The sequence below is a fragment of the Gopherus evgoodei genome, chromosome 19 (assembly GCF_007399415.2).
Source record: "Gopherus evgoodei ecotype Sinaloan lineage chromosome 19, rGopEvg1_v1.p, whole genome shotgun sequence".
Taxonomy (NCBI): domain Eukaryota; kingdom Metazoa; phylum Chordata; order Testudines; family Testudinidae; genus Gopherus; species Gopherus evgoodei.
The window spans coordinates 15,871,242-15,896,192 of NC_044340.1; the positions used below are offsets into that span (position 1 = coordinate 15,871,242).

Sequence of the window (24,951 nt, forward strand, 5' to 3'; positions counted from 1 at the left end):
TTCCTCTGAGGCTCCAAATACCCCTTCCTTCCCTCACCAACTGACTGCAAGCTACTTGGCTATATGCCCTAGCTGCTCTCAGCTCCTGGGCTTTATACAGGCCCCACCTGTCCCTGTTCCTGTCCAGCTGAACCTCCTCCCTAATTAAGCCTGTTCCCTGGCTGCTCCTCCAGATGCAGTCTGGGCAGTTAATTGGCCTAGCTAGCCACGTTAACCGCTTCAGGCTTTGTGTGGAGCAGACACCTCAAATCATCCCCACACCCTCAAGCCTATAACCCTGGGGGGTGCGGCTGCCTCCTGCCCGGCATTTGCTTCACCGGGGCTGGCAGGGCATCCCTCTCTTGTTCTCCTTCACCTGCCAGGAGACCCACATTATCCTGGTCCTCCACAGCACCTCTAAACTTTTCCCTTTGGTTCTCTGGGTCCCAATCAGCTATTGGCAGGGCCTGCTCCATGGCTACTCATTTCTCCTGTAACACCTTCACTTTCCCCACAGGAACCCGCAGCCCACTTTCCCTCAGTGCCTGAGTTCCCATCACAGCTTGCTTGGCTTCAGTGGCAGTTCCTACACCCCTCTGGGCCCCCTCTGTCCCAAGCGTTTTATCTCCCCACTCCTACCACCTCATGCTGGGTGCAGGGTTGACCACCTGCCAGGTCCACGATCATCCCTGCCTCATCTACTCTGACAGCCTTCAGCATGCTCCAGTCCCCAGGCAACCCCCACCTTCTTTTTTCCTATTTCACTGTGGTTCATGCCTTCCCCTAAGAGGGCAGAGCCTTTTTATAGGGCCAGCCTCAAGGCACCCAAACCAGCCCCTTGTCCTTGCCTTGTCTATTCCCGTCCCAGTTCTTAGGGTCCCTGCTGATCACAGGCAACACACGCCCGTCCGTTCCCTTCACTCTTCTCCCCACACGTTGGACTCTGGGGTTTCTTGTCTCCCTGCCTTCTGAGTAAGGCTTCTCTCGCCTGTACAGCCAGGGCCACTCTCTTTTTAGGCATGTCCTTCACCTGCAGGCATAGCACTTCTCTGGCTTCCCCGCCCCCGTACCCTTTCCAATGTCCCTCTCTGTGCCCTCAGCTAATCTCTTGCCACATGAGCTTAAATCAATACAGCCTCTGTTCAGCCAGCCGTGTGTCCAATAGGTGTGCAGGGACACCTAGGCCTCTCAGGTGTCTGCTAGTTCTCCAGCACCTGCCTGCTCTGTCAGCGCCCCTCCACAGGGGCAGCAACTCTGGGTCCAGGCTGGGAGGATGCATACTGAAGCTCCCTTGCCTCTTCCCACCGTCTCCTACCCACCCAGGGTGTGTGATCTCGGCTGATCTGCCTGAAGCTCGCCCTCATGTCCCAGGCTCCTGGCTTGGCCCGGCGCCCTGACTCCAGCTTGGGGAGAAGAGGCGTTTCCAGGGAGCCAGGTGGCCTTTTGTCAGCCCTGTTTGTTAAGCTGTCCTCTCTGGGGGCGGCTGGCAGAGCACACGCAGCCCCGGACAGGTGGGATCTGGCTGCCAGCATTATCGGGGTTAGATCCTGCTAAGGAACAAGCAGTGTGGCACACTCGGGGTGCCTCCTGTTAGACATCTCCTGCTGTGCCAGTTCAGGGCGGGAGCTGGCACCGCCAGTCTGTAATGCTTCTGTGTCATCTGCCCTTAGACACAACCGCCAATGCCCCATTCCTAGGCCAGATCCTCCACTGACAGCCCTGTGGGCAAAGTGGCTGCCAGGTGCAGGGGGAGGGAGGGTCCCTTGCCCTGTTATCTGGGGTTTCCTTCAGTACTCAGGAGGGGCCTGGCCCCATTTCCAGGAGTCCCAGGTGCAAGTGTTCCCTGGGGCTCTTCTTACTGATCCCTCCTCAGCTAGGAAGAGGGTGAGACAGGATTCGATGGCTCTGGGGGGCAGAGAGGAGGCTGATCTGGGAGCTCTATCCAATTTCCCGTCCCCTTCCACAGATCAGGATTAAGCCCAGCGGGAGATGGGGGCAGAGGAAGACCTGCAGGGGCATTATCTGTGGCTCCCTTACCCCAACGCTGTCTCGTCCCAGTGCTCTAGGAGTGCACGGGGCGATGACACCCCCTGCCCTGGACCAGAGCATTAGGCTCCTGTGATTTGATGCTGGTGATGTGGTGCGGGACACGACAGCCTGGCATGGCAGGTGCCAAAGGCAGGGGGCACGGCCCTGGGAGGAGACTCAGGTTTGCTCTTAGCAGGTTTTGCTCCAAGCAGGTGTGATTTCAGACACCTTGTGCTCACTCTCCATTTAGGAGCCCTGGGTGGCCCCCCTCTAGGTCCCCTGTACTGTGACCCTCATCCCCTGCTATATCCTGGCGTGGCCCCTGGCAGCGTCCCTTGTTCTGTGACCCCAGTGCCCAGGCTGTAGCCCCCAGGTGTGTCCCTTGTACTATGGCACTTGGGGACCTTTGGCCCTAAGATGTGCCTCTGGCACTCTTCATAAGTGGCCACCCCCCCACGCACACCCCCTGGCTGCGTTCCGATGGCTCTCCCCCAGCCCTGCAACCCCCACTTCCCCCTGGCTCTGTCCCAACCCCCCCCATAAGAACTCTCGGGCCTGTGACCAGTGCACCATGGAACCCCTGCATTCAGAGCAGCCGCCTTGCCTCACTCCCCCTCTGGAAACATGAGTGGCCGGAATGGGACAAAGGCTTCTTGTGTTGGGGCCAGTGCAGGACAAGGCACTACCTATCTCGAGCTGCATGGTTAGATTTTGAAACCACTTCCTGTGCGAGGCGCGTGGCCAGTGCCGGAGCCGCAGAGCCCTTCCTGCCCTGGCGCCTGGGGTGTGGGAGTGGGCTGTTACAGAGGGTGCCTTAACTGCCCCAGCACCGGTCCCCCTGCTCAGCCTCACAGCCCACTCCCAGCTGGGATCCCACATGGTGCCGGCCCCTCCCAGCTGGGATCCCGCATGGTGCTGGTCCCGCCCAGCTGGGATCCAGCTCGTTGCTGATGTGAGGTGTGTGCAATCTGACAGACGGTATTGCTGGCATTTGGAGTCCCCTCAACAAAGACCATGGGTCACCCCCTGCAATAGAGCGCAGGATGATGAACCCCCGCCCCCAATGCCAGGGGAAAGCAGACTGGCCCATAGCGGTGAATTGCTGAGTATCTCCTGGCCGCAGCCCTCTCATTGCTGCTCCTGGGCAGGGGCTTTGAATTGGGGGGGTTTGGAGGCAGGGTGTGACCTGTGCTCAATCCCTCTGGGGCCACGCCTGCCCATCTCTCGCCTGTGGGGGGGCCCGTGGCTGGCTGAATTCTCGTGGCCACCTCCCTGCCAGACACTCAGTTTTGAGAGCCGTGCCTTGGTCAGTCCTGGGAAGCTGAGCACCATGCTGTGGGGGAGGCTCGGAGTCCCCCTCACCACCACCCCCTCCCGTCGGGAGCGGCTATTGTCGTGCGTCATGTGCCAGGCTCTGCAGCAGCATCGCTGGCTCATCCCAGGTGCGTGGGCTGGCATCATCCGTCACTGGCTGTGAGCACCAGCTCAGCCCTGCTGTGGGGGGGGTCTCCCACTGGCAGCCCCAGTCACTGCCTGGGGCGGGAAGCTGGGCTTAGACTGCTCCCACTGGTGCCACGGGGCTCCCCCCAGCGTGGGTGAGCTGGTGGCTGCATCATGGGCAGCTGAAGCCTCAGAAATCTCTCCAGAGCCCCCCACAGCCATTCTGAGGACCTGGTCATTTGGAGGTACAGGGGGTTCCATCTCTGCTCCCCACGGTCACTGTCCTCACTCATATCAGGTGTCCTTCATGACCCTTTGCATTGTGGCAAGACCCCACTCTGGGCTCCCTGGCTGTATGGGGCAGGCTGGGCTGATTCCTGTGCTTTGCCCACCCTCCCCATGCGTCTTCCCTGCCCGCATTAGTGGGATTTGCTGTCTGACCCCCCCCCCCCCATCCCCTAATGGAGCCCTCTCAGCTTTTGTTACTTGCAGGGCTTGGCACTGTGCAGACCCTGAGGTTGTCCCTGCCCTACAAAGGCCAGGGCAAGGAGAAGAGGCTCTGTTTACTGGGCATATTAGACAGGCTGGGGTCCTGCAGGCAGCAGATGGCACCGATCACAGCTCTTTCCCTGGCAGATAGAGTCAGCGCTGGGGAAGGCTGAGGCAGGATTGGCTGTGGGCATCCACTGTCCCTCAGGCTGTCTCTGGTTCTCACCCCAACCCCCAGCATGACACTCTCTCCCTGCCATCCTCTACCTATGCCCCACGTAGCTCACTGCTCTGCACTCAGGGAAAGCGTGTAGAATTTCCTTGGCAGTGCAGCTGGGAACCAAGACCCTTGGGTGCTGGATGTGACGCAGTGAGGGGGCATAGGCTCACAATTGGAGGTGGAGGAGCCAGGACGCCTGGGTTCTGTTCCTCATTCCAGAAGGCTGAGATCCGGGAGCTAGTACAGGAGATGGGGAATCAGGATTCCTGGGTTTTACTCTTGGCCCTGCCAGTGATCATCCATGTGTCTGTGGGTGAGTCTCTTCCCCCCACTGTGTGCCTCAGTGTCCCCATAGGAGGGCAGGGTTAATGGCCCGTGCTCCCAGGGCAGAGGGGAGAACAGGGGGTTCCGGCCCTGCTTGCACAGGGGGTGGATAGGTGATTCCTCTGCCAGTTGCTCCACAAGCAGCCAGGGCCACGGCGGCTCAGATGCAGCCAGGCTGCCCCCTCCACCATGGGTGGGATCCAGCAGCCTCCCTCCGCCATGGCCCAAGCTGAGCCGGGCACGACCCCCCCTGTGCTGCAGCAGGCGTTGTCTCGTGCCAGTTCAGGCCCCTGAGCTGACTGGTGCCGTCTCAGCCAGGAGCCCCCTCCTTTCCGACTGGAGCCCAGGCCCCTCCGTCCCCAGGCATGAAGAAATGGCAGCTCCTGAGCGATCCTCCACCTGCCAGGGCCGGATAAAGCTGTGGATGTGACCAAGAGGCCGGGATTTCCCCCTGGGGTGTGTGTGTCATGATCCCGGATGCCCTGCATGCCCCCCATCCCCACTTCCACAGGCACTGCCAGCCAGGCCCCCTCAGACCCAGCAGATGTCCTAACAATGGGGCTGCAGCCCCAGTCAAGCTCAGCCGAGCACAACATCCTGCCCCAGAAGTGAAGTCTTCCAAGAACATTGAGGGGAAGGACACGGGGGGGCGGAGGAAGCAAAGCAGCCAGGAAGCACCCCCCTCCCATTGTCCCCCTTGTGCTGCTAATTGTCTAATCCCCACCCATTCTGCTCTAATCAGCATCTGGAAAGTGACTTACTGGGCTCAGCTGCCTTCCCCACTCTGGGGTGTTGGGGGAGATCAGTGTCTTGCCAGGGGGGGCGACTGCTTGCACCGAGCCCGTCTATGGGACTATTCTCCTGAATCAATTAGAGCTGGGGAAGGGGGTGTGTGGAGGCAGCTGCAGGGGGCAGAGCAGGCAGCTTGCCCAGCCTTGGCAGAGGGAATATCATGGAGAGCCGGCGCTCAGATTCTAGGCTCCGCTGGCTGTGGGGCCGGTGCCGTGGGTGCCTGTGCCATTGGGAAAGCAACTGAGATCTTCCAGATTTGTCCCACCCGACCCCAGAGAGCTGTGCTCCCACCCAACCTCAGCTAGGCCCCTCGTGGGGAAAGGCCTGTGCCCCATCCTGCCCCCCCTAGCAGCCCAGGCTGGATCAGAGCCTGTGCCCCTTGGAGGGGAAGGAAGCAGGGTGTACCCCAAGCTATGTGATGAGTTTAGTGGCCTCAGCTGCTAGTGTCTTGGCCACAAAGGTGTTAAGCTGCATGTGGAGAGGCAGGGCTAAGCCGGCCCAGCAGGGGTTAACAAGCTCTCCTTGGGCAAGCAATGACCCCCCCCCCCAAAACCCCCCTACACACCCACTTGGGCTGGGCTGAAAAGTGAAAATGGGAGACGGCTGGGCTGCACATGGAAGGGGAGATGGACGGTAGCAGTGACTGCTGCCTAATGGGAACCAGCGGGGGCACAGTGGATGTAGCAGCTGGGAGTGGGGAGGACAGGGCTGGGCAGGCTGCAGTAGGGTGCCTGGGAGGTGTGGGGCTGTGCTGGCTTGCAGGGGTGGGGGCCCTGTTCAGGAATGGGGTCAAAGAGGGCTGGTAAGATCTGTACAGTGTTTGGAAATTCACCCGAACTCTGCCACTTGCCTAGTGGTCTCCTCCTGGGTGCCCCCTGCAGTTGCCCTCACCGTGATGGGTTGGAGGTGCTGAGCCCACTCAGGGGCACAGGCAGGCAGGCCTGTGTTTGCACAGGGATCTTGCAAACAGGAGCCACTCCAATGTGGGCAGTGGGATCTGCATACCAGGCTATGGCATGGGCATGGTGCCCACAAGGACTCCAGCACACAGTGGGATCAGACAGGGCACCTCCTGGGGGCAGGTCTGGCCCTTCTGCTCTTTGCTAGGGGTCTTCAGCTCCCCGCCTCTCACCTGAGGGGCTGATTGTGCACTGTTCAGCACCAACAACAGCGCATGTTGAGTCCTTTCGAGGGTGAGGTGGGGGAGAATGAGAGATGTTCTCCTGCCCCCCGCTTACCTCAAGCACAGTGTTTGTGTGGCATCCCCCACCCCCATCACCTTGTGCCATGTCTCAGCAGTTGGGGCCAGCAAAGTGGAGGTCTCCATGTTGGAGATGGTGGAGGTGGAATTGGGCCAGACTGCCAGGATCCCATGCAACTTCTCTCTCCCCGGGGAAAGCCACTATGCCTACATCAACTGGTTCTATGTGAGTAGCAGCACCCACAGGGGGGCCCAGGGTGGGGGACTGACGGGGCAGGATCAGGGCCCCCCAGCGGGAAGGGGCAGGGGGACAACAATAGGCAGAAGCAGGGGGCACAGGAAGATGGGGGGCAGAAACGGGGGGGCTCGCATGGGAGGGTTTGAGGGGGAATAAGGTCCCTGGAGCAGCTCAGTCACTGGCCTGGCAAAGGCTGGCGGTGGGGGGTCCCAGTGAGAGCGACAAAGTCCTGCCCCATCTCCCTGCCCGGCTCCTGGAGGAGACATCTCCCAACACAGCCGTGTCCCAGCCACCTGGGCATTGCGCTAACAAAAGCCTCCACCGCCACCTGTGGCACAAAGAGGGTCCCACACCGGGTGAGTCCTGGGCCCGAGTGGCGAGTCCCTCTCGTTTTCGTTCCCCTCTAGATCGACAAACACAGCCGGACGAAGATCTACTACATGGTCCGTGGACAGGAATTTGAGGTGGACCCAGAGTACAAGGGCCGGGTGGCCATGGAGAACGACTTCACCCTCACCATCAGCAGGGTGACCCTGCAGGATGCCAGGACCTTCGTGTGCCAAGTCGGCGCGGGCAGCTTAGGGGTGGGCGAGAACCGGACCAAGCTCCATATTTACAGTAAGTGCTGCTGGGCCTAGCACCAGGGGGGAGGGAGGGGCAGGGTAACAGCCTATGATTGGCATTTCAGCGCAAGCCCCTGCTCTGGATGCTGCTGCTGCTTGGGGACACACGACGAGCTGCCACCTTCCTTTCCCTTCCCCAGCTCAGGGCTGCCTGCCCCTGCCAGGGCTTAGGCTGGGGGCATGGTGGCTGATTTAAGCCAGGATCCTAGAGCAAGGCAGCATGGGAGTGTCTCTGCACCGGCCGTACATAGATCACAAGGTGTGGGCATTAGTGAGAGAGACGCAGCTGCCACTCCCAGGGTCGCAGCTACTACCGCTGCAGTGGGAAGGCAGGAACAGGCTCACGGCAGAGGACAGAACTGAGAGCACGGGCTGGGTCTGGTTCCCCCTTGCGTGGCACTGGCTGAGCCTGGGGAGGGGTCAGGGACTTGGCCTTTCCCTTCCCTCTCGGTCCACCTGGCACCAAACTCCGGGCTGGGCTGCTGCTCTTTTCCAGAAACCCCGGAGCCTCCTGAGATCCAGGTGAACGACGCGGGCATCCCAGTGACGAGTAAGGAGATCCCAAAGGTGAGGGGAGCCAGCCGCGCCCCACACAGGCTGGCTAGCACCGAGGGGGCCACAGCACTGCTGGGGGGAAGGCACCCAGAAGAAGGTGGGGGACTGCTGGCAGGAAGCTCAGTGCCAGCAGGGGTGGGGAGAATCTTAACTGCCTTGTCCAGCGCAAGCTGCGCCATGTGGGGAGAGCGAGCGGGGGGGTGCTGCGTGGGGACCGAGAGGTTTTCAGCACCAAGTGCTCCCTTTGCTGTCTCAGATCGCAGTGTGCGTCAGCAAGAATGGCTTTCCAGCCCCCAACATCACATGGTACAAGAACGGGAGCCCCCTGTGGCAGGACGACACACGTAAGTTTTGGGGCCAGCTCCTTCTCCTTGGGCTGCTTAGGCATGTTGTAGTCTTGGGGGCCAGCCCTGGGGAGCTGGGGTAAGGGGCCCGCCCAGGCAATTCCAGGATCACAATGCTCAGGATAATCCTGTATCCTGCTGCAAGGAAGCTCATGGTGATGGAGTGCCCATGGGTACTGTTGTGAGAAAGCTCACAGCAATCCTGCTCAGCCCCAGGGGTGAGAAGTTTGTGCATCTCCATTCCTTCCTTCCAAGGGCTGGATCCCAGGGTCAGAGGGAGGGGGTGTTCCTTGGAGCCAACAGGGTCTGCAGGTGCTCAGTTCCTCTTGGCACTACCCCCATCACCTGCTTTCGCCCGGCAGAAGTCAGCATCCTCTCCACCCTTATCAAGGAGTCCAGCGGGCTGTACACGGTGAGCAGCAACCTCTTCGCCCGTGTGAGCCGTGAGGACCGTCAGTCCCGCTTCCACTGCGAGGTCAGCTACCGCCTCCTGGGGACCGACCAGACTGCTTCGTCTGAGAAGGTCAACGTCACAGTGTTCTGTGAGTCTGGGACTGATCAGCCACACCCAGGCCGGCCCAGGGGAAGGGGAACGATTCTCCATACTGGTGATAACACTCCCTGCCCTGCAGGGCTGATGCTGCAATAGACCAGGCTGTGACATCCATGGCACTGCCACATGACAGTTGTTGCTCTGCATGCAGATGGTAGCGGGGACCTGCAGTGATCCACAGCTCCAGCTGTTGCCACATGTTGCAATGTACCTCCGGCATCTGCCCAAGTCCTGGCCCCTCACACTGAAGCTTGAGCATGGACGTAGGTGGAGTCAGTCTGTTCTCCCCCATGCTCTCCAGCCAGAGCATCTATCAGATTCCCCCTCTCCTGTTTGCCGCTTGCTAGTTTCTCATGGGCCCCGGTCTGCCCGCCCCATGGTCCCAGCTGATCCAAGGCTCTTCATGTCTCTCTCTCTCTGCACCTTAGATTCCACGGAGAACCTGAGTCTGATGATACAGTCTCCACAGCCGCAGGTGCGGGAAGGGGACGACGTGACACTGCGCTGCGAGGGGGATGGGAACCCCCCACCCGAGTACAACCTGCTGAAAGTGCAGGTGAGCAAAGGGGTGGGGCGGCAGGCCGGGGCAGGAAGGCTCTGGATGCCCAGGGGCTGACAGAGCGTGCCTTGAATGTGGGGCTGCCTGACTGAGCTCCCCACAGGCTGTCTCTGTGCTCCCCTGTACATGGCGATGCTCTCCCTTCTTGCACTGGGAGGGGGCTGCGGGTTCCATCTGCCCCAGTCTAGGAAACCTCCAGCAGCTCCACCCCTGCTCCCGGTGCCAACATGAGCCACGTGTGTGCCCACGTACCCCCACTCCCATCTGCCTTGTGCCCCTCAGGAGGGTGCCCAGCCTGAGGAGAGAGACCTACCCTCCAGCAATGGGGTGCTGATCCTGCGGAAGGTCAAGAAGGAGGACAGCGGCCAGTACTTGTGCCGGACTTTCGACCTTGACTCCATGATGAAGCTGGAAGACACGGTGGAGCTGTCTGTGAACTGTAAGGGAGGGCCGGGGGGGGGGGAGGAGGCAGGGAGGTTCCCCCCGGGCCCTGTGCTGTCCCAGCCCTTCTCCCATTGAGCTCCACATGAATCTGTGCAGTGCTGCCTGCCCATGTCTGTGGAGGCACGACCCGCCCCCCTCCAGCTCGATGGGTTGGCGATTCAGGGCCCCGTGATGCCAACTGACCGGAAGAGCAGTTCCCCAGCTGGGGAGAGGTGGCATTTGAGAACGGCTGCTTCCGGCAGCCCCCGTGGCCTGTGTCCATGCTCCAGGCTGGCTCCTGGGAACCAGTTTCTGTTCTGTACCAGCATCAGCAAGCCCTTGGCCACACGAAGGGCACCGCGTCTCATCCCCGTGCTTGCTCTCTCCCTAGACCTCGAAGGGCTCAAGATAACCCCCGAGGGGCCCATCCAGCTACAGCAGGGAGAAGTCGTAACCCTGACCTGCGACGCCAGAGGCTCCAAGCCCTTGGAGTTCCGATGGAAGAAGGAAAAGGTAACGAACCGTGCGGATGGCTGCTCCCAGGCAATGGCCCAGTGCTCCAGTGACCTACAGAACTAGATGAAACCTCATTAATTCTCCCCTACCCCGGGCAGGATATTCCCTTCCTGCTAACCCTGAGGGACTGAGATTTTCTCCCTGCCCCACAACAGAAGGGCTTTGAGTGAAGCTGGAAAGCTTGGGAAGACCCTGCTGCTCCCTTGGCCACATGCTGCTCCCGGCCAAGAGGCGGGGCTGCGGCAGTCAGACACTAGCCTGCTCATCTCCTTTTCCAGAAGGGGAAACTGCTGAGGTCAGGAAAGCAACTGAAACTGAACAACGTCACCCTGGAATCTTCTGGCAACTACAGCTGTGAGGTGGCTGTGACTGGGGTGCCAGGGCTCTCCCGCTCCAAGCAGGTGAACGTCGCTGTTCACAGTAAGTGCCAGCCACTGCCGTATCCCCACCCCCTTCCTGCGCAGGCTGGGGGAGGGGGACAGCTTGGGGGTGGGGGGGAATCCAGCAAGGAGCCCGTGGAATTGCCCTGGTGGTTCACACAGGCCTCATCTGCAGTGGCGGCTCCAGACACCAGCACACCAAGTGCATGCCTGGGGCAGCGCCCTGCCGGTCCCTGCAAGAGCAGCAGTCAGGCAGCCTTATGCGGCTTGCCTGCGGGAGGTCCCTGGTCCCGTGGATTTGGCGGCGGGTATACTGAAGGCACAGGACTGGCAGACCTCCTGCAGGCAAGCCGCCGAATCTGCGGGACTGGGGACCTCCCGCAAGCAAGCTGCTGAAGGCTGCCTGCCTGCCGTGCTTGGGGCAGCAAAAAAGCCAGAGCCGCCTCTGCCCACCTGACTGCTTCCATCCCAGCCCTGCTGGTCCCTGGGCCTGGGAGGAATGAGCTGGCAGAGACACGTGCAACCTCCCTACTTCTTTACTCCTCTGTTAAATGCAAGTGTGCCTGAGGGGCATGGTGCATCTCCCCACACCTGGTCAGATGGCTGCAGGGAGGCCATGTCACAGTCCTGGATAATTGCACCTGTATTTCCCGCTCCATGGGCCCTTGAGGGCCCCCACTCTAGGCTCCTGGCTCCTCAGCTCTCACCTCTCTTGGGCAGAGACTCACATTTTTCTCTCTCCTGACTGGAGTTTTTCCAGGCTGCAGTTTAGTCCTAGCAAGCCAGACTGCCTGAACGGGGCAGCGTCCGTGCTTGTGCTTTGCTTCCTTGATGGAGGCTATGAACAGCTGTCATTGCCCGTAGTCACAAGTCTGGGCACAGCTCTTTCTAAACAAGCCCATTGATTCTTAAGGTGAAAGCAAAGAAAACCGATTACAAACAACTGAAGAGCCTCCATGCAGCCGTCACCCCTGACTGCAGCCTCAGGTTCTTCAAATCCCACAACTGGGTTTTCCCTGCAGTTAGCGCCTCAGATTCTGAACCACCATAAATAGCTCAGGTCTTTCCTTTGTAGGGCGTGGGCCTTTGATCTTGGCTTTGTGAACCAGGTGATCAGCAGACAATGGCTCACTCCACAGGGAGTAGCTTCAGAAGGCTGCAGTTTTGCACAACCAGAGGTGGGGAATTTGGTTTCCCCCCACAGGAAAAGCACTAAACACAGATTCCCAGATTCCATATTTGCCTGGTCCACTGTTCCGTATAGTCCTCTGAAACACCCCTCCTCCCCGGCTGTCACCTCTCCCCTGAGGAGGTTGCATGCAATCCTAGCCCACAATAAGACATAAACCGTTCATCAATTACAATGGGCCCCCCAAAGATGTGTAAGCGTATTTCAGTACAGTCTCCCAAGGACACTGCAGGAAATTGTCCCATCTGTCCCAGGCCACGTTGACCCCTCTGCTCTGTGTTTCTTCCTCCCCTGCAGCCAAGCCGCACATCAGTTCCAAGGATTCCCTGGTTCCAGTGCAACAGAACGAGCTGGTGACCCTGATGTGCAAAGCTGCTGCCCTCCCAGAGCCCACCATCACGTGGAGCATCAATGGAAAAGTGAGACTCACCTGCTGGATGCAGTGCAGGGAACGGACCCGGGGGTTAGGCAGCAGTTCTTGACCTCTTCCATTCAGATGTCTCCTTTAACATATTTTTGAGGAACCCCCAACTAGGGAGGGCAGTCGTAGGCCCTGGTTGGGAACCCATGGGCTAGTGATCACTTCTTCCCCTCCTGAGTGGCATCCCTCACTCTCTTCCATCTCCCCCCAGGTCCAAAACCACACAGACCATCACCGCGTCATCAGCAACTTGACTGTCCAGGTCACCTCAAAACTGCTGCAGTCAGGAGTCACCTGCACGGCCACTAATGAGGTTGGCAATAGCAGTCATCACATCACGCTGCAGCTGAGTAAGTCTCCTGATCACATTGACAGGTGAAGTGCCCCATGAAGGAATTCCTCTCTCTCACTCCAGACCAGACTGGAGTCCTCCCCTCCTCCTCTAATTCACAAAACAGGGGGACCATTTTTTCTTAATGATTTTTAATTTTTTTTATATATTTCTGATTACAAACAATACACACAATATATGAAGAGCATCAGACACCAGTCATGTAGCCTTCAAAGCATGGGCCCACACAACCCCAATAGACCTCAGCCTGCCTGTGAAGAGAGTTACAGTTCACCCAAAGATGGATAGAATAGGGGATCTGCAAAGGGGCTTTGCATTCTCCAGGCCTGATAGTCATTCATGCTGCACTGGCAGGGTATAAATGGGCCTCAGCGTAAATGAGAATTGGGCCCTTCTTTAGGATCAGAGCTAGAAGAATAAACAAAAAGTAATACATGTTTTGTCAAAATATCAGCCAGCTCAATTTTTTTTAAAAAAACAAAACAAAACCAAAGTTTTGATTTTTGGAGAAAAAAGTGACAGGGCACATAAAATGAAAGTGTTTCTACCTGCTGGGTCCCTTGAATTTTCAAAAATCAGAAAATTCCACCCAAATATTTGTGGAGAGAGAAGCTCTGGCCGTGATGGAGAAAGACAGACAGCACCCAAGTCTCCCTTTCCAAGCTGGTGGTTCCACTTGAGACATGTCAGGAGTAGCTGGTCTGGCTTGGTCTGATTTTGCTGAGGAAGTTCTGAGCTTCTCTGCCATTTTTAAAAGTCTTAATAATAATCTCTTCCTCTTTCTGCCAAGGCCTAATCCTGTCAGGTGCTGAGCATCCTCTACTCAGGTTGATGTCAATGGGAGTTGAGGATACACAGCACCTCCCAAGATCTGGTTCTTAGTACATGAATATTTCCTTTGACTACTCACGTGATCCAATGTCAGATTGGGAGCCTTATTCCTGTGTCACTGGTCGCCTAACACAGCCAGTCAGGAGAGATGTGTCCAGGGAAAGCGGGACTGACAAGACCCGAATTGCCAATGGAGGAGGAACTTTTCCGTCTCTTAGCCCTCGTCCAGACTAACCCGCGGCATCGGCGGGTTAAAATCGATTGCTCGGGGATCGATATATCGCGTCTAGTCTGGACGCGGTGTATCGATCCCCGAGCGCGCTTACATCGATTCCGGAACTCCATCAATCCGAACGGAGTTCCGGAATCGACACGGAGAGCCGCGGACATCGATGGAGCGCCGTCCAGACTGGTGAGTACCTCGATTTTAGAAATTCGACTTCAGCTACGTTATTCTCGTAGCTGAAGTTGCGTATCTAAAATCGATTTTAATTCCTAGTCTGGACGTGGCCTTAGTAAAAGTCAGGTTTTTGCTCTCTGCAGTGAACCAAAATATACGTAGAAAAGAGATCATTAACACCATAACAGGAACTATTTACAACTAGTAGGAAAAAGTACTGTGATTGTGGCACAAACCCACTGTGTACCTACTTACTTCTGAGTAACAAGGAGTTCTACCTCATAGCTGTTTTCACCTGAAGAGAACTCACCTTTGTGAAGAGACGTGCGGAGACACTCTCTTTCTTCAGTGATAGGATTAATCTATTTTCCTGGTCTCTTGCTGCACTGATGGAAGAACGCGTTGGTTCTTAACCATTTGCTCAGGGTTCAACTCCCTGTGGATTACAAATCCAAACGTCAAGTCCACTTTGCAGGGTATGAAGCGCCCATCCACAACTTCTTCCATAAGGGCAAAACGTGAATTGTAGGGCTACTGTTTACAAAGCCTCCATGGGTTATTACTGGAGCTGCTCTGCGCCACAATCCAGAATCGGGGCCCCAGCATGCTAGGTGCTGCACAAAGTGACATTCCCTGGCCCGAAGGGGTTATGATATTTCCTGGATTGGCTCACTCCAAAGGGTGAGCTAAGCAGGAGGGGTGACAGACTGCACTGTAAGATATAAAGCTCAGTTCTACTCGAAAAGCGACCGTGAAAGAAGCGTCAAAGGGGTTCATTGTAAAATGGTGGTTTCCCTAATTTGCAAGTTCACCCTGGAATCAAAGAGCTGCTGGCTTTGATTGGAGCCCAGGCACAATTAACAGCAGAGACTTGGCAGTCGGGACTTAGTTAACGGCATTGCTGATAATGCAAAAGCAGGGCTATGGGGAAGACCGAACAGTGAATGCTTATTTGTGTCCTTCAGATCAGCAGGTAGGATGCTGAGTGCACATGGCTCTCCGATCTGAGCTGCCCAAGGACGGAGGGGAATTCTGAGGCCCGCTGCTGACGGCCATTGGCCTGGCTTCAGGGAGGGCAGCTTGAGTTCACTTAACACTCATTGACCTTCCTCATGTGCCAGCTGATAATTTCCAAATGCAAAGTCTCCTACATGTTTCTTCCCCACGTCTCTCTGGGCTGGAGAGCAAGCCCAGCTGCTCGGCTGTAGCGCACGCTGCATGATCTGTTCTCAGCGCAATTCGTTAGAGGCGTCTGTGTTGGACATTTAGGTCCTAGAAATCGAGGTCGAAAAGATGATTCATCATCTCGTTCGTTCCCCCGCACCACCCCTTTGGCCAGGGTAGCCCCTGGGTCCCTGTGGCAGCGGAGGGACTGTGCACATGAGTGAATCTGTAACTGGCTGGGGGAAGCCAGTGAGCATGTCTGCAAAGCGGCCCAGAGGCATGCAGAGGGGCATCGCCTGCTCTAGCCCCTGGTGTTTCAACAACGCTCTGCACACAGGCAAGGCTGGAATCTCCCTCTAGCTGGTGCAGAGCAGCGTGCTGGGTTGGGATGCTGCTGCGGGCACCCTTCATGCTAACACACTCCCAGCTCCACCGAGAGGGGAGGAATCAAATCAACCAGCCAGTGTCTGTCTTCATTACAGGAACAACGACGACACCTCCTCCTTCTGGCAACACTACTGGTAAGTGGCCCCAGTGACCGTGCTGAACAATGGTCCCTGCAGTGGTCAAAGTAACGAGAACTCACCCACACATTAAGCACCCCTGCGGAGGGGCAGGGATGAAACTGAGTGCCCAGAATGGCCAAGCAGCGCTGCCAGGGCCCCTGGAAGGTGGGGGTGGCTAGGGAATAGCAGCCACATCCCTTGGAGGCACCCCTTGGTGTCCTGGTACGGAGAGATGCCATGGGCACCTAGTTCTAGACTTCAGACCCTGTGAGCTGCCCTGGGGCACGAGGGCGGGCGGTTAAGTCCCGGAGCCAATGGGGTGAATGGCTGCCCAGCGCCTTCCCAACCCGGGGAGGGATGGGCTTCATTCAGCTCTCTCTCTCCATTCTTTCTTGGCATTCTAGCGGAACCCATCAAGAAAGGTCAGTAGCCCACAGGACCCCCTTCCTCCTAGCTGGTCCCTTCCCTCCTGAGACCCCCCGGCCTGCTTTCACCGTGTGAGCGCTTTGCCCACCTACTCCCAACCTTCCCCTCTGCCTACAGCTGTGCTGATGGCTTTGTGTCCCCCACTGTCTGCAGAGTGCGGCCCTCCCATTACACCCCAGAAATGGGCACTACAATGGGACTCCTTCAGGCCAGTCTGCCCCTAGTTTCCACCCCACTCTTTGGCCTTCACTCAGCAGGGCTCTCACGCTCTCGGTTCGTGGCACTGGGGGACAGATGCTGCAGAGGGAGGTCTAAATTAGAGCCGGAAACCCGGTATTTGGATGAGAAGTGCTTCCACGTCAGCGGCGCGTTTCCAAGCCGCCCGTGGGTTTAGACGATGGGTGAAAAGTGCCTAAGGCCCATTTCCAGAAGTGGCTTAAGCACGTAGGATGCCAAGTCGCCAGTGAAGACACAACCTCCATCAGCAGGAGGGGATTTCCCATCACTGGAGTCAACGCCTAATACACAGCACCTTACAAACACCCATATTGTTCCCCCCTGCAAGCCAGCAGCAGGGCCAGGAACAGAACCCGAGGTCCCCCCTCCGTGCATTGCGCTAGCTGTTCTGCATGCATCCCCCTCTCTTCCTGGTGCCCCCTGCCCCTTCAATGCACTTCCGATGTAGCCTGGGGAGAGGTAAGAGTGCTGCCTACTACTGCTGCGAGTGGAAGGCGACGGGCGTCTCTCGGGGAAGCCGTGGGGTCAGGCAGTAAAGGCACCTGTCTGTTGCGAGCAGAGCAAAAGACCCAAGAGAGCAAGGGCGTGATCATCGTGGCGGTCATCGTGTGCATCCTGGTGATCGCTGTGCTCGGCGCTGTGCTCTACTTCCTGCACAAGAAAGGCAAAATCCCCTGCAACCGCACCGGGAAGCAGGACATGTATGCATACCTCACGCCCGCAGCGCTCGCACGTCCCCCGCCTCCCGGATAGCGAGGGCTTGGCTCAAAGATGCACCAAATCATTCACGCTTCCCATCTCATCCCATTCAGGCACCTTGCTCTCTCCCCACCACCCCCGGAAGGGCTAGGATGCCTCACGGCTGTTCTTATGTGGGGGGGTGGGAGGGGGGAGGCCTAGATGCAGAGTAACCAAGAGCTTCCCTGCAGCAAAGGCTTCTGGCACAGCCTCCCGAAGCAGGCGCTGCAGGGAGCCACAGCTGAGTTTCCCTATCAACCAGCCACCCCTAGTGTGACCAGAGCAGCTCCGATCCCCACACTCCAGCAGCCCTGAGTATGGCTGCTATCCCAGGGCTCCTGCCCCTTCCCCTACAGCACCCCCTACTGGCAGAGGCTGGAGTTATGGGAAGCTTCCCGCGGCCTGTGTTCCCACCGGAGTTTGATTTTGCTCCGACTCCTTTTCCTTTTGCCCTCTGGGAGCCCGTAAGAATCAGCCAAAGGGCCTGGATTCCTGCGCCTCAGCCCGTAGGCGCTCGGGGATCTCAAATGTGTCTGAAAACTGTCACCTCCCTCCCCCTAGCACCAGGCCAGATGCCCGTAAAGACGAGATTGTAGTTGAAGTTAAGTCAGATAAACTTCCCGAAGAGACGGGGCTTCTGCAGGGTGCCAACAGCGAGAAGAGACCTGCAGGTGACCAGGTAGGACAGCTCTCCATGCAATTACCTTCCGGGGCCTGGGTGTCCCTTTGCAGCCTCTGGCCAGGAGCAGCAGTGATGCTTGAAGGGCACAGGGGGTGGCTCTGCTCTGCCGTTCACACAGAAGGCAGGCTTGCTCTGGAGCTGGGGAAGCAGCTGTCAACTGCCGTCCCCAGCACCCCTGATCTTGCATGGGCCTTCATCATCCATTGTCATCAGCAGTAAATAAGGGAAGTGGGGGACCTCGTGGTGCCAGGCTTTCATTTCACTTCAGTCAGTGCCGGGGCTGAGATGTTGATGTGTCGCTGCATGCTAGTGGGAAGTAGTGGTGTTGAAACTGCTTCCCCATCTGCTATAAGCTTTCCCTTCCCCCTCCGCAGCGCTCTCACCGTGAACTTGGCCACTTCCCCTGGCTCCCAGGAGAAAGCACAGATCCCGGCACTTAGGTTTCCCTGTCCCCTCTTCATTCATGGTCAGCCTGGCCCAGAGCTAAGGGGTGTAGGCGTTACAGGCTAGAGAATCTCTGGCCTCCGCCAAGCCCACGTAGGGACCTAGACTCTCTAGGTGCTTGGTAGATGCCTAAGAACCAGATCCATGAACACCAGGGCAGGGTGTGTCCTGAGCCATGGGACTGCAAGGAAGAGGAAAAGAAGGTAGCAGCCCTAACTACTGGGCTCTGCCACAGGAGAGCTTTCTCCTACTCCCCTGGGGAATGCTACTCCACAAGGTATAAGTAATTAAAGAGGCAGTTCCCCCCCCCACCAATATAAGATTGTTCCTGCCCTTTATCCTGAAGTGCTTTGTCTAGTTTTAATATGCAGAGGTTTCCAGCTGGACAGTTCCAGTTCAGCTCACATGTTCCTTTGTTTAATGCAAATTGATGTATATGAGCACATGCCCCAGTAGCCTTCAGATCATCACTCAAGCACAGAATGGTGGAAGGAGGAGCCTCCACTGCCTCTACCCACTGCTTCAGGAGTCACACTTACCCAGGAAACCATTGCACTGGGTTGGCTCTGAGCAGCTGGTGTGGTCACTTGGGGGGGGGAGGAGGGAGAACCTGCACGGTGATTACCTCTAATTACGTATTTCTTGTCCAAAGGCAGAGAAATACATCGATCTGAGGAACTAGAGTGAGGGACCCGCCCTGTGTTTTTTCCTTCAAACCTTGCCTGTTCCTGGATCGCCACCTCCCAACCCTGCTCCAGCTCCCTGAGAGCATGGCCAGAGACCTTGAAATGCATCACAGCGCTGAGACTGCTCTGCAGGGAGGAATACCACAGCCCGCCCCATGACCAGTACACTAGCCAAGGGTCTGAAAGATATCACAGTAGCAGTGACAAATCTGGACTGACTTACTGCTTCAGAGGCCAAAAACCAATTCTTGAAAAACATCCACATTGCCCTGATAGGTGGAAGAATTTAAGGCCTTATCAGGAATGTTACATTAGCTTTTTATTGTTCCAGGTGTGTGTGTGTTTGCGGGGGCGGGGGTGTGTGTGTGGTGTGTCTAGAAGTGTTTTAGCTAAAATTCACAGCAGATAAGTGCCCCCTGCACTCCTGAAAGTAGGCTAGAGCACTAGGCGGTCTGGGTTTGTCAGGGCTAGAGTTGTGCTTTTAATTGGAGCTCCTTCCAACTGAAAAAAACCCAACCCCACAACCCGTTTTAGATTAGCAGCATCCAGCTAAGTCTCTGAACAATGGGTGCACAGTATGAATTACAGATAGGGGGTGGAATTTACCTGGTGGATTGTAGGGTGCCAAATGGTTAGTTCTCTTAGCTTGTCCCTAAACTGTGCTTGTTTTGCTGATTTAGATTCACAGCCTCATCTTGCAGGTAGAGTGCTCCATTCTTGGAAGAGTACATTTTGTTTTTCCCAAGTGACTCCGTTGAGAACAAGTAGCTGAAAGGAAAGGATCGTTGTTCTATGTGCAGTAAAAAGCAGGGCCTCCTAGTCGTTCTGAGGGTTCGGCAGGGACTGGACTCAACAGTACGTTCATATGAAAGTTTTAAAGCTGCATGATGTGGCATTGCTTAGCTGAGGGCTTAGGCCATGTTTCTCACCTGCCACCTCCCTAAGGAACGTGGCTACCTTGGGCAGATTTCTAATTAAGCTGTACCACTGCTGAAATGAGCAGGCCCTCCAGATGACCATGTCTAAAGTCAAGGCTGATAAAGAGAAGCTTTATGCCATGCTTAGATATTGGCACCTCTCTAGGGTTGTTGTTTTTAAAATATTCTCACTAGATAAAACATTACTTATCCTTGACTAAAATTCCATTCTCTGGCCTAGGCCAGGGCAACAGGTAACATCTGTGAACAAGAAGGGAAACTGACAGAACTGAGCTCCCACAGAATATTGAACTGGTGCTATCTCAGAGATACCAAACAGAACCCCACCCAGCCTGCAAGCGTATACTGCTGTTGCTTCCCTCAGGCCTAGGACCTCTCCCCCGCCCCCAGGCGAACACTGAGGAGATGAGCCCCTTGCTTTTCCTTCTCAATTCCTATTAGAGAAGTAAACCAAGTTGTAGAACTCGGTTCATCTAGGCTTACACCCTCCATAGCTGCTACTTAAGCAGCCATTTATTTTCCATTCCTCCAACACTTAAGCAACAAACAGCCTTACATTAACACTGGGCAAAACAATAGCAGCTCCTTTCCTATGCACCTAACCTCCTCAGTGGTTAATGAGACTCTCTGCAGCAGCAGAGGCAACCAACTCATTACCAAAAAGGGTGAGCTGTACTTATGAGCTAGAAATATCAGAAGCAAAAGCGTTTGGTTTATATATATATATATATATTTTTTTGTTGGTTTGTGTGTAAATTTAAGAGTTTGTCTGATATTTGCAGGGTTTTTTTTTATATATGTGAAAATAAAAAGCCAAAATACTTCCAGGACTGGCTGTGCTTTGTCTCAGGTCACAGTGGTGCGGTGAGAAACTAAATGAGGGTTGGTGACATTCCCTAGGTGCGCACTGTACACTTGGACTGTCCAATACATGACTTCAGCGCATGTGCTTTCAGCTCCTCCTCTCTTCACCCCTCGTTTGTCTGCTGCATTTATCATGGACGCCCACAACTGGGTCAGGAGTTATTACTGCATTCCCACCGGGGCTCTCATTTGTTAGACTGAATTTGGTTTAGATTCACCTCACACAGGGGTGGGCAAACTTTTTGGCCCAAGGGCCATATCTGGATATGGAAATTGTAGGGCACGCCATCAATGCTCATGAAATAGGGGGTTGGGGTGCGGGCTCCGGCTGGGGGTGGGACTAGAAATGAGGAGGTCAGGGTGTGGGAGGGGGCTCCAGGCTAGGGCCGGGTGGAGGGAAGGCTCCAGCTGGGGGTGCAGACTATAGGGTGGGGCTGAGAATGGGGGTGTTGGGGTGCAGGAGGGTGCTTTGAACTGAGACCAAGGCATTTAGAAGGGGGGGGGGATCAGGGCTGGGGCAAGGGATTGGGGTGCAGGAGGTGGCCGGGGAGAGGACTCCAGCTGGCGCTTACCTAAAGCAGCTCCTGGAAGCAGTGGCATGTCCCCCCTCTGGCTCCAGGACAACAGGAGCCGACACTTGAGGCGGGGGCAGCATGCGGAGCCCCCTGGCTACCCCTACGCGTAGGAGCTGGAGAGGGGACATGCCCATCATGCCACTGCTTCCAGGAGCCATGCAGAGCAAGGCAAGCCCCCAATCTTGCTCCCCGGCAGGAGTTCAAAAGCCGGACTAAAAAAGGTGTGTCAAGCTATAGAGGAAGCAGACACAAGAGTTGCATGAAAGATCTGTTGACAGTCATCTCATAAGAGGTCAAGAGTACACCCCTCCAACTGAAGAGAGGCATTTCTCATTAGTCTCTTATAAGAATGAGGTCTCTGAGGTACCAGTTTGCATTGCCTAAGCAGGTGATAGACCCTTTTTCCTATATTTCTCCCCTTTGCTCAGAAGAGGCAGTGTTGACAACCCATGTGTTAGCAGGGGACCAAGGTTCTGTCAATGAGGAGGAATCCTCACTCAGTAGGGCTGTGCAGTTTAAGACAAACTTGCAGCATCTCAAGGCTTGTCTACACTAGTGGTTTGCTGCTTTAGCTACACTGGTATGACTGATGCTGAAAAACCCCCTGCTGTGGATGCAGCTATACTGGTACAAGTGTTTATACCATACTCCAGTTCAGGAAGAAATACATCATATACAGATGCTCCCCGACTTACGCAAGCGTTCCATTCTAGGTTTGTGTAACCCGGGAAGCATCTGTACCAGTATAACTTCAGCCACACTAGGGTTTGTACTGGTGTAACTATGCCAGTGGGGGGAAAAATCCACCTGTAACAGACACAGTTATACTGGTATATCTTTTCTAGTGTAGACCAGGCCTTAGCTGTCCACCCTAATAACGCCAGTTTGTATTAGGATGTACCAAGTAACCTTTAAAAGGTCTCAGGTACCTTTTATCAGTTCCTTTGGTTGGTAAGAACACCCAGCCCGTAGTTTTCAGCTTTTAATGTTCATCCCTGTTACACAGAACATGCTTGTGCTAGTTTCAAGAACAGTACTTTCCATGAATCACATTAAGACCACCTCACTGATATGCTACAACAAAGGAAGTTTATTTAAAAATAAAACTTTGTTTTGTTTTGTTTTTTTTACTGACACAGGTGCATGAAATTCAAAACAAAAAAGCTCTTTAGTGGGCTGCATACAAGAATGAAAAAAATTAATAAATAACATTAGTATAACTTCTAAACATTAACAATGTATTTGCAAAACAAAATGAGGACTTTAAAATCAAATGAACCTTAAAGCTCAGCTACCTTCTGTAAGAATATTTACCTTCTGTTTTTCTTATTCTTTACAGGTCTGAAAGGATTAAATACTGCTAATATAAATTTTTTTTTATATTAATGACACTATTATACTTAAAATATTTTGTGAAAATCTCAACATTTTAACACTGATATTATATAAATTGGTATTCATTATTCAAGAGAAAAAGCTACTCTTCCTCCCCCACCATGAATTTCGAAAAAACATTTATATTAGGAATTTAAAAAATAATAATTTTGTTTCCTGCTCTGATTTTAAACCGGGGCACATTAAAAAAAGCCATAAGACTTGCATTTTTGTCCTTAGTCAGCTAAAATGCACATGTACAGCAATGACTCTGCCCCTAGATTAGCTGGAAAGATGTATTGGGTCTTAGTGCATAAAGCAATGTGCTGTTCCCCGAACCTATCCAGCTGCCCTGGGATCTGGGTAGCAGTTAGGGACACATGGGGAAAGCTGTGTTTACAAAGAAAGCAAAAGCCACTGCAAACCAGCAGAGAGGCACTAACTGCTTAATGCTTGAATCTGCAGCACCTGTCGAGTGGAACAAGGCAAGTGCAGGTCAGCAGGCAGATTCCTCCACCTAGAGCTGTTACCACCCTCCTGTGGGAATTGGCTGTCTTGTAGATTCCCATACAACCCAGAGGGATTGGCTGCAAACTTGGAATGGGGAGACACACATCTGCAGCCACAGCTACCTGCCGACTGTCACTTGGTGAAGCTCCTCTCTCACTGCACTGTATTTTGCTTGCTTTGTTTCCTGGGGTGAGAGGTGGGGGACAAACAGCATTTTTATGACCAGAACTCTGATTGGTTTTGTTAAAAGCAAAAAGAACCCTGTATTACAATTCTACTGTCGTCACACCAAGCTTATTACAGCACCAATCCAGACAAGCCACCATTAGTAACAGGGATAAGGTAAGAAACTTCCACAGTTGAAACGCTACAAAACACAGGGTCATCTCTGAAGTAACTCCTGCCCATCTCTCTCTCTTCTCCCACCCACCCCCGCTTCCGTCCCCTTCAAAGCAGTTGCACTCACAGACATCTGTAAAGCTAGTCTAGTTGAGGCTCTACGTTTTCACAAGAGGAGACTCAGGCCATGTCTACATCTAAAATTTTGCAGCGCTGGTTGTTACAGCTGTATTAGTACAGCTGTATAGGGCCAGCGCTGCAGAGTGGCCACACTTACAGCAACCAGCGCTGCAAGTGGTGTTAGATGTGGCCACACTGCAGCGCTGTTGGGCGGCTTCAAGGGGGGTTCCGGGACCGAGAGAGCAAACCGGGAAAGGAAACCAGCTTCGCCGCGGTTTGCTCTCTCGGTCCCGGAGCCAGCCAGCAAACCGCAGGGAAGGAGACCTGCTTGCTCGGGGTTCCGGGACCGAGAGAGCAAACCGGGAACGCCGCGGTTTGCTCTCTCGGTCCCGGAGCCAGCCAGCAAACCGCAGGGAAGGAGACCTGCTTGCTCGGGGTTCCGGGACCGAGAGAGCAAACCGGGAACGCCGCGGTTTGCTCTCTCGGTCCCGGAGCCAGCCAGCAAACCGCGGGGAAGGAGACCTGCTTGCTCGGGGTTCCGGGACCGAGAGAGCAAACCGGGAACGCCGCGGTTTGCTCTCTCGGTCCCGGAGCCAGCCAGCAAACCGCGGGGAAGGAGACCTGCTTGCTCGGGGTTCCGGGACCGAGAGAGCAAACCGGGAACGCCGCGGTTTGCTCTCTCGGTCCCGGAGCCAGCCAGCAAACCGCGGGGAAGGAGACCTGCTTGCTCGGGGTTCCGGGACCGAGAGAGCAAACCGGGAACGCCGCGGTTTGCTCTCTCGGTCCCGGAGCCAGCCAGCAAACCGCGGGGAAGGAGACCTGCTTGCTCGGGGTTCCGGGACCGAGAGAGCAAACCGCGGCGAAGCTGGTTTCCTTTCCCGGTTTGCTCTCTCGGTCCCGGAACCCCGAGCAAGCAGGTCTCCTTCCCCGCGGTTTGCTGGCTGGCTCCGGGACCGAGAGAGCAAACCGCGGCGTTCCCGGTTTGCTCTCTCGGTCCCGGAACCCCGAGCAAGCAGGTCTCCTTCCCCGCGGTTTGCTGGCTGGCTCCGGGACCGAGAGAGCAAACCGCGGCGTTCCCGGTTTGCTCTCTCGGTCCCGGAACCCCGAGCAAGCAGGTCTCCTTCCCTGCGGTTTGCTGGCTGGCTCCGGGACCGAGAGAGCAAACCGGGAAAGGAAACCAGCTTGATTACCAGAGGCTTCCTCCTTCCACGGAGGTCAAGAAAAGCGCTGGTGAGTGTCTACATTGCATTACCAGCGCTGGATCACCAGCGCTGGATCCTCTACACCCGAGACAAAACGGGAGTACGGCCAGCGCTGCAAACAGGGAGTTGCAGCGCTGGTGATGCCCTGCAGATGTGGACACTCTCAAAGTTGCAGCGCTGTAACTCCCTCACCAGCGCTGCAACTTTCTGATGTAGACAAGCCCTCAGATCCAGCCTGGAGATGCAGCATTCCCTTAAGAAAGGCACTAGACATTTGGCTTTTTTTCCC

At 55.6% G+C, this 24,951-nt stretch overlaps 1 protein-coding gene across 4 annotated transcripts in view; it reads left to right on the forward strand.

Moving 5' to 3' along the window:
- MCAM (melanoma cell adhesion molecule) overlaps positions 1 to 20,508 on the forward strand; it is a 36,649-nt gene extending 16,141 nt beyond the window's left edge. The window contains exons 2-17 of one of the 4 annotated variants that reach the window (XM_030538383.1): positions 6,569 to 6,699; positions 7,119 to 7,329; positions 7,831 to 7,901; positions 8,146 to 8,233; positions 8,596 to 8,775; positions 9,215 to 9,342; positions 9,628 to 9,784; positions 10,160 to 10,281; positions 10,563 to 10,704; positions 12,151 to 12,272; positions 12,486 to 12,624; positions 15,504 to 15,542; positions 15,932 to 15,949; positions 16,750 to 16,891; positions 17,490 to 17,607; positions 18,707 to 20,508. In XM_030538383.1, the coding sequence (XP_030394243.1) occupies positions 6,569 to 6,699; positions 7,119 to 7,329; positions 7,831 to 7,901; positions 8,146 to 8,233; positions 8,596 to 8,775; positions 9,215 to 9,342; positions 9,628 to 9,784; positions 10,160 to 10,281; positions 10,563 to 10,704; positions 12,151 to 12,272; positions 12,486 to 12,624; positions 15,504 to 15,542; positions 15,932 to 15,949; positions 16,750 to 16,891; positions 17,490 to 17,607; positions 18,707 to 18,736 (1,838 nt within the window). In that variant the 3' untranslated portion in view covers positions 18,737 to 20,508. The remainder of the gene's footprint in view (positions 1 to 6,568; positions 6,700 to 7,118; positions 7,330 to 7,830; positions 7,902 to 8,145; positions 8,234 to 8,595; positions 8,776 to 9,214; positions 9,343 to 9,627; positions 9,785 to 10,159; positions 10,282 to 10,562; positions 10,705 to 12,150; positions 12,273 to 12,485; positions 12,625 to 15,503; positions 15,543 to 15,931; positions 15,950 to 16,749; positions 16,892 to 17,489; positions 17,608 to 18,706) is intronic. The other 3 variants (XM_030538384.1, XM_030538386.1, XM_030538385.1) reach the window with 3 other exon arrangements.
- Positions 20,509 to 24,951: the final 4,443 nt, after the last annotated feature.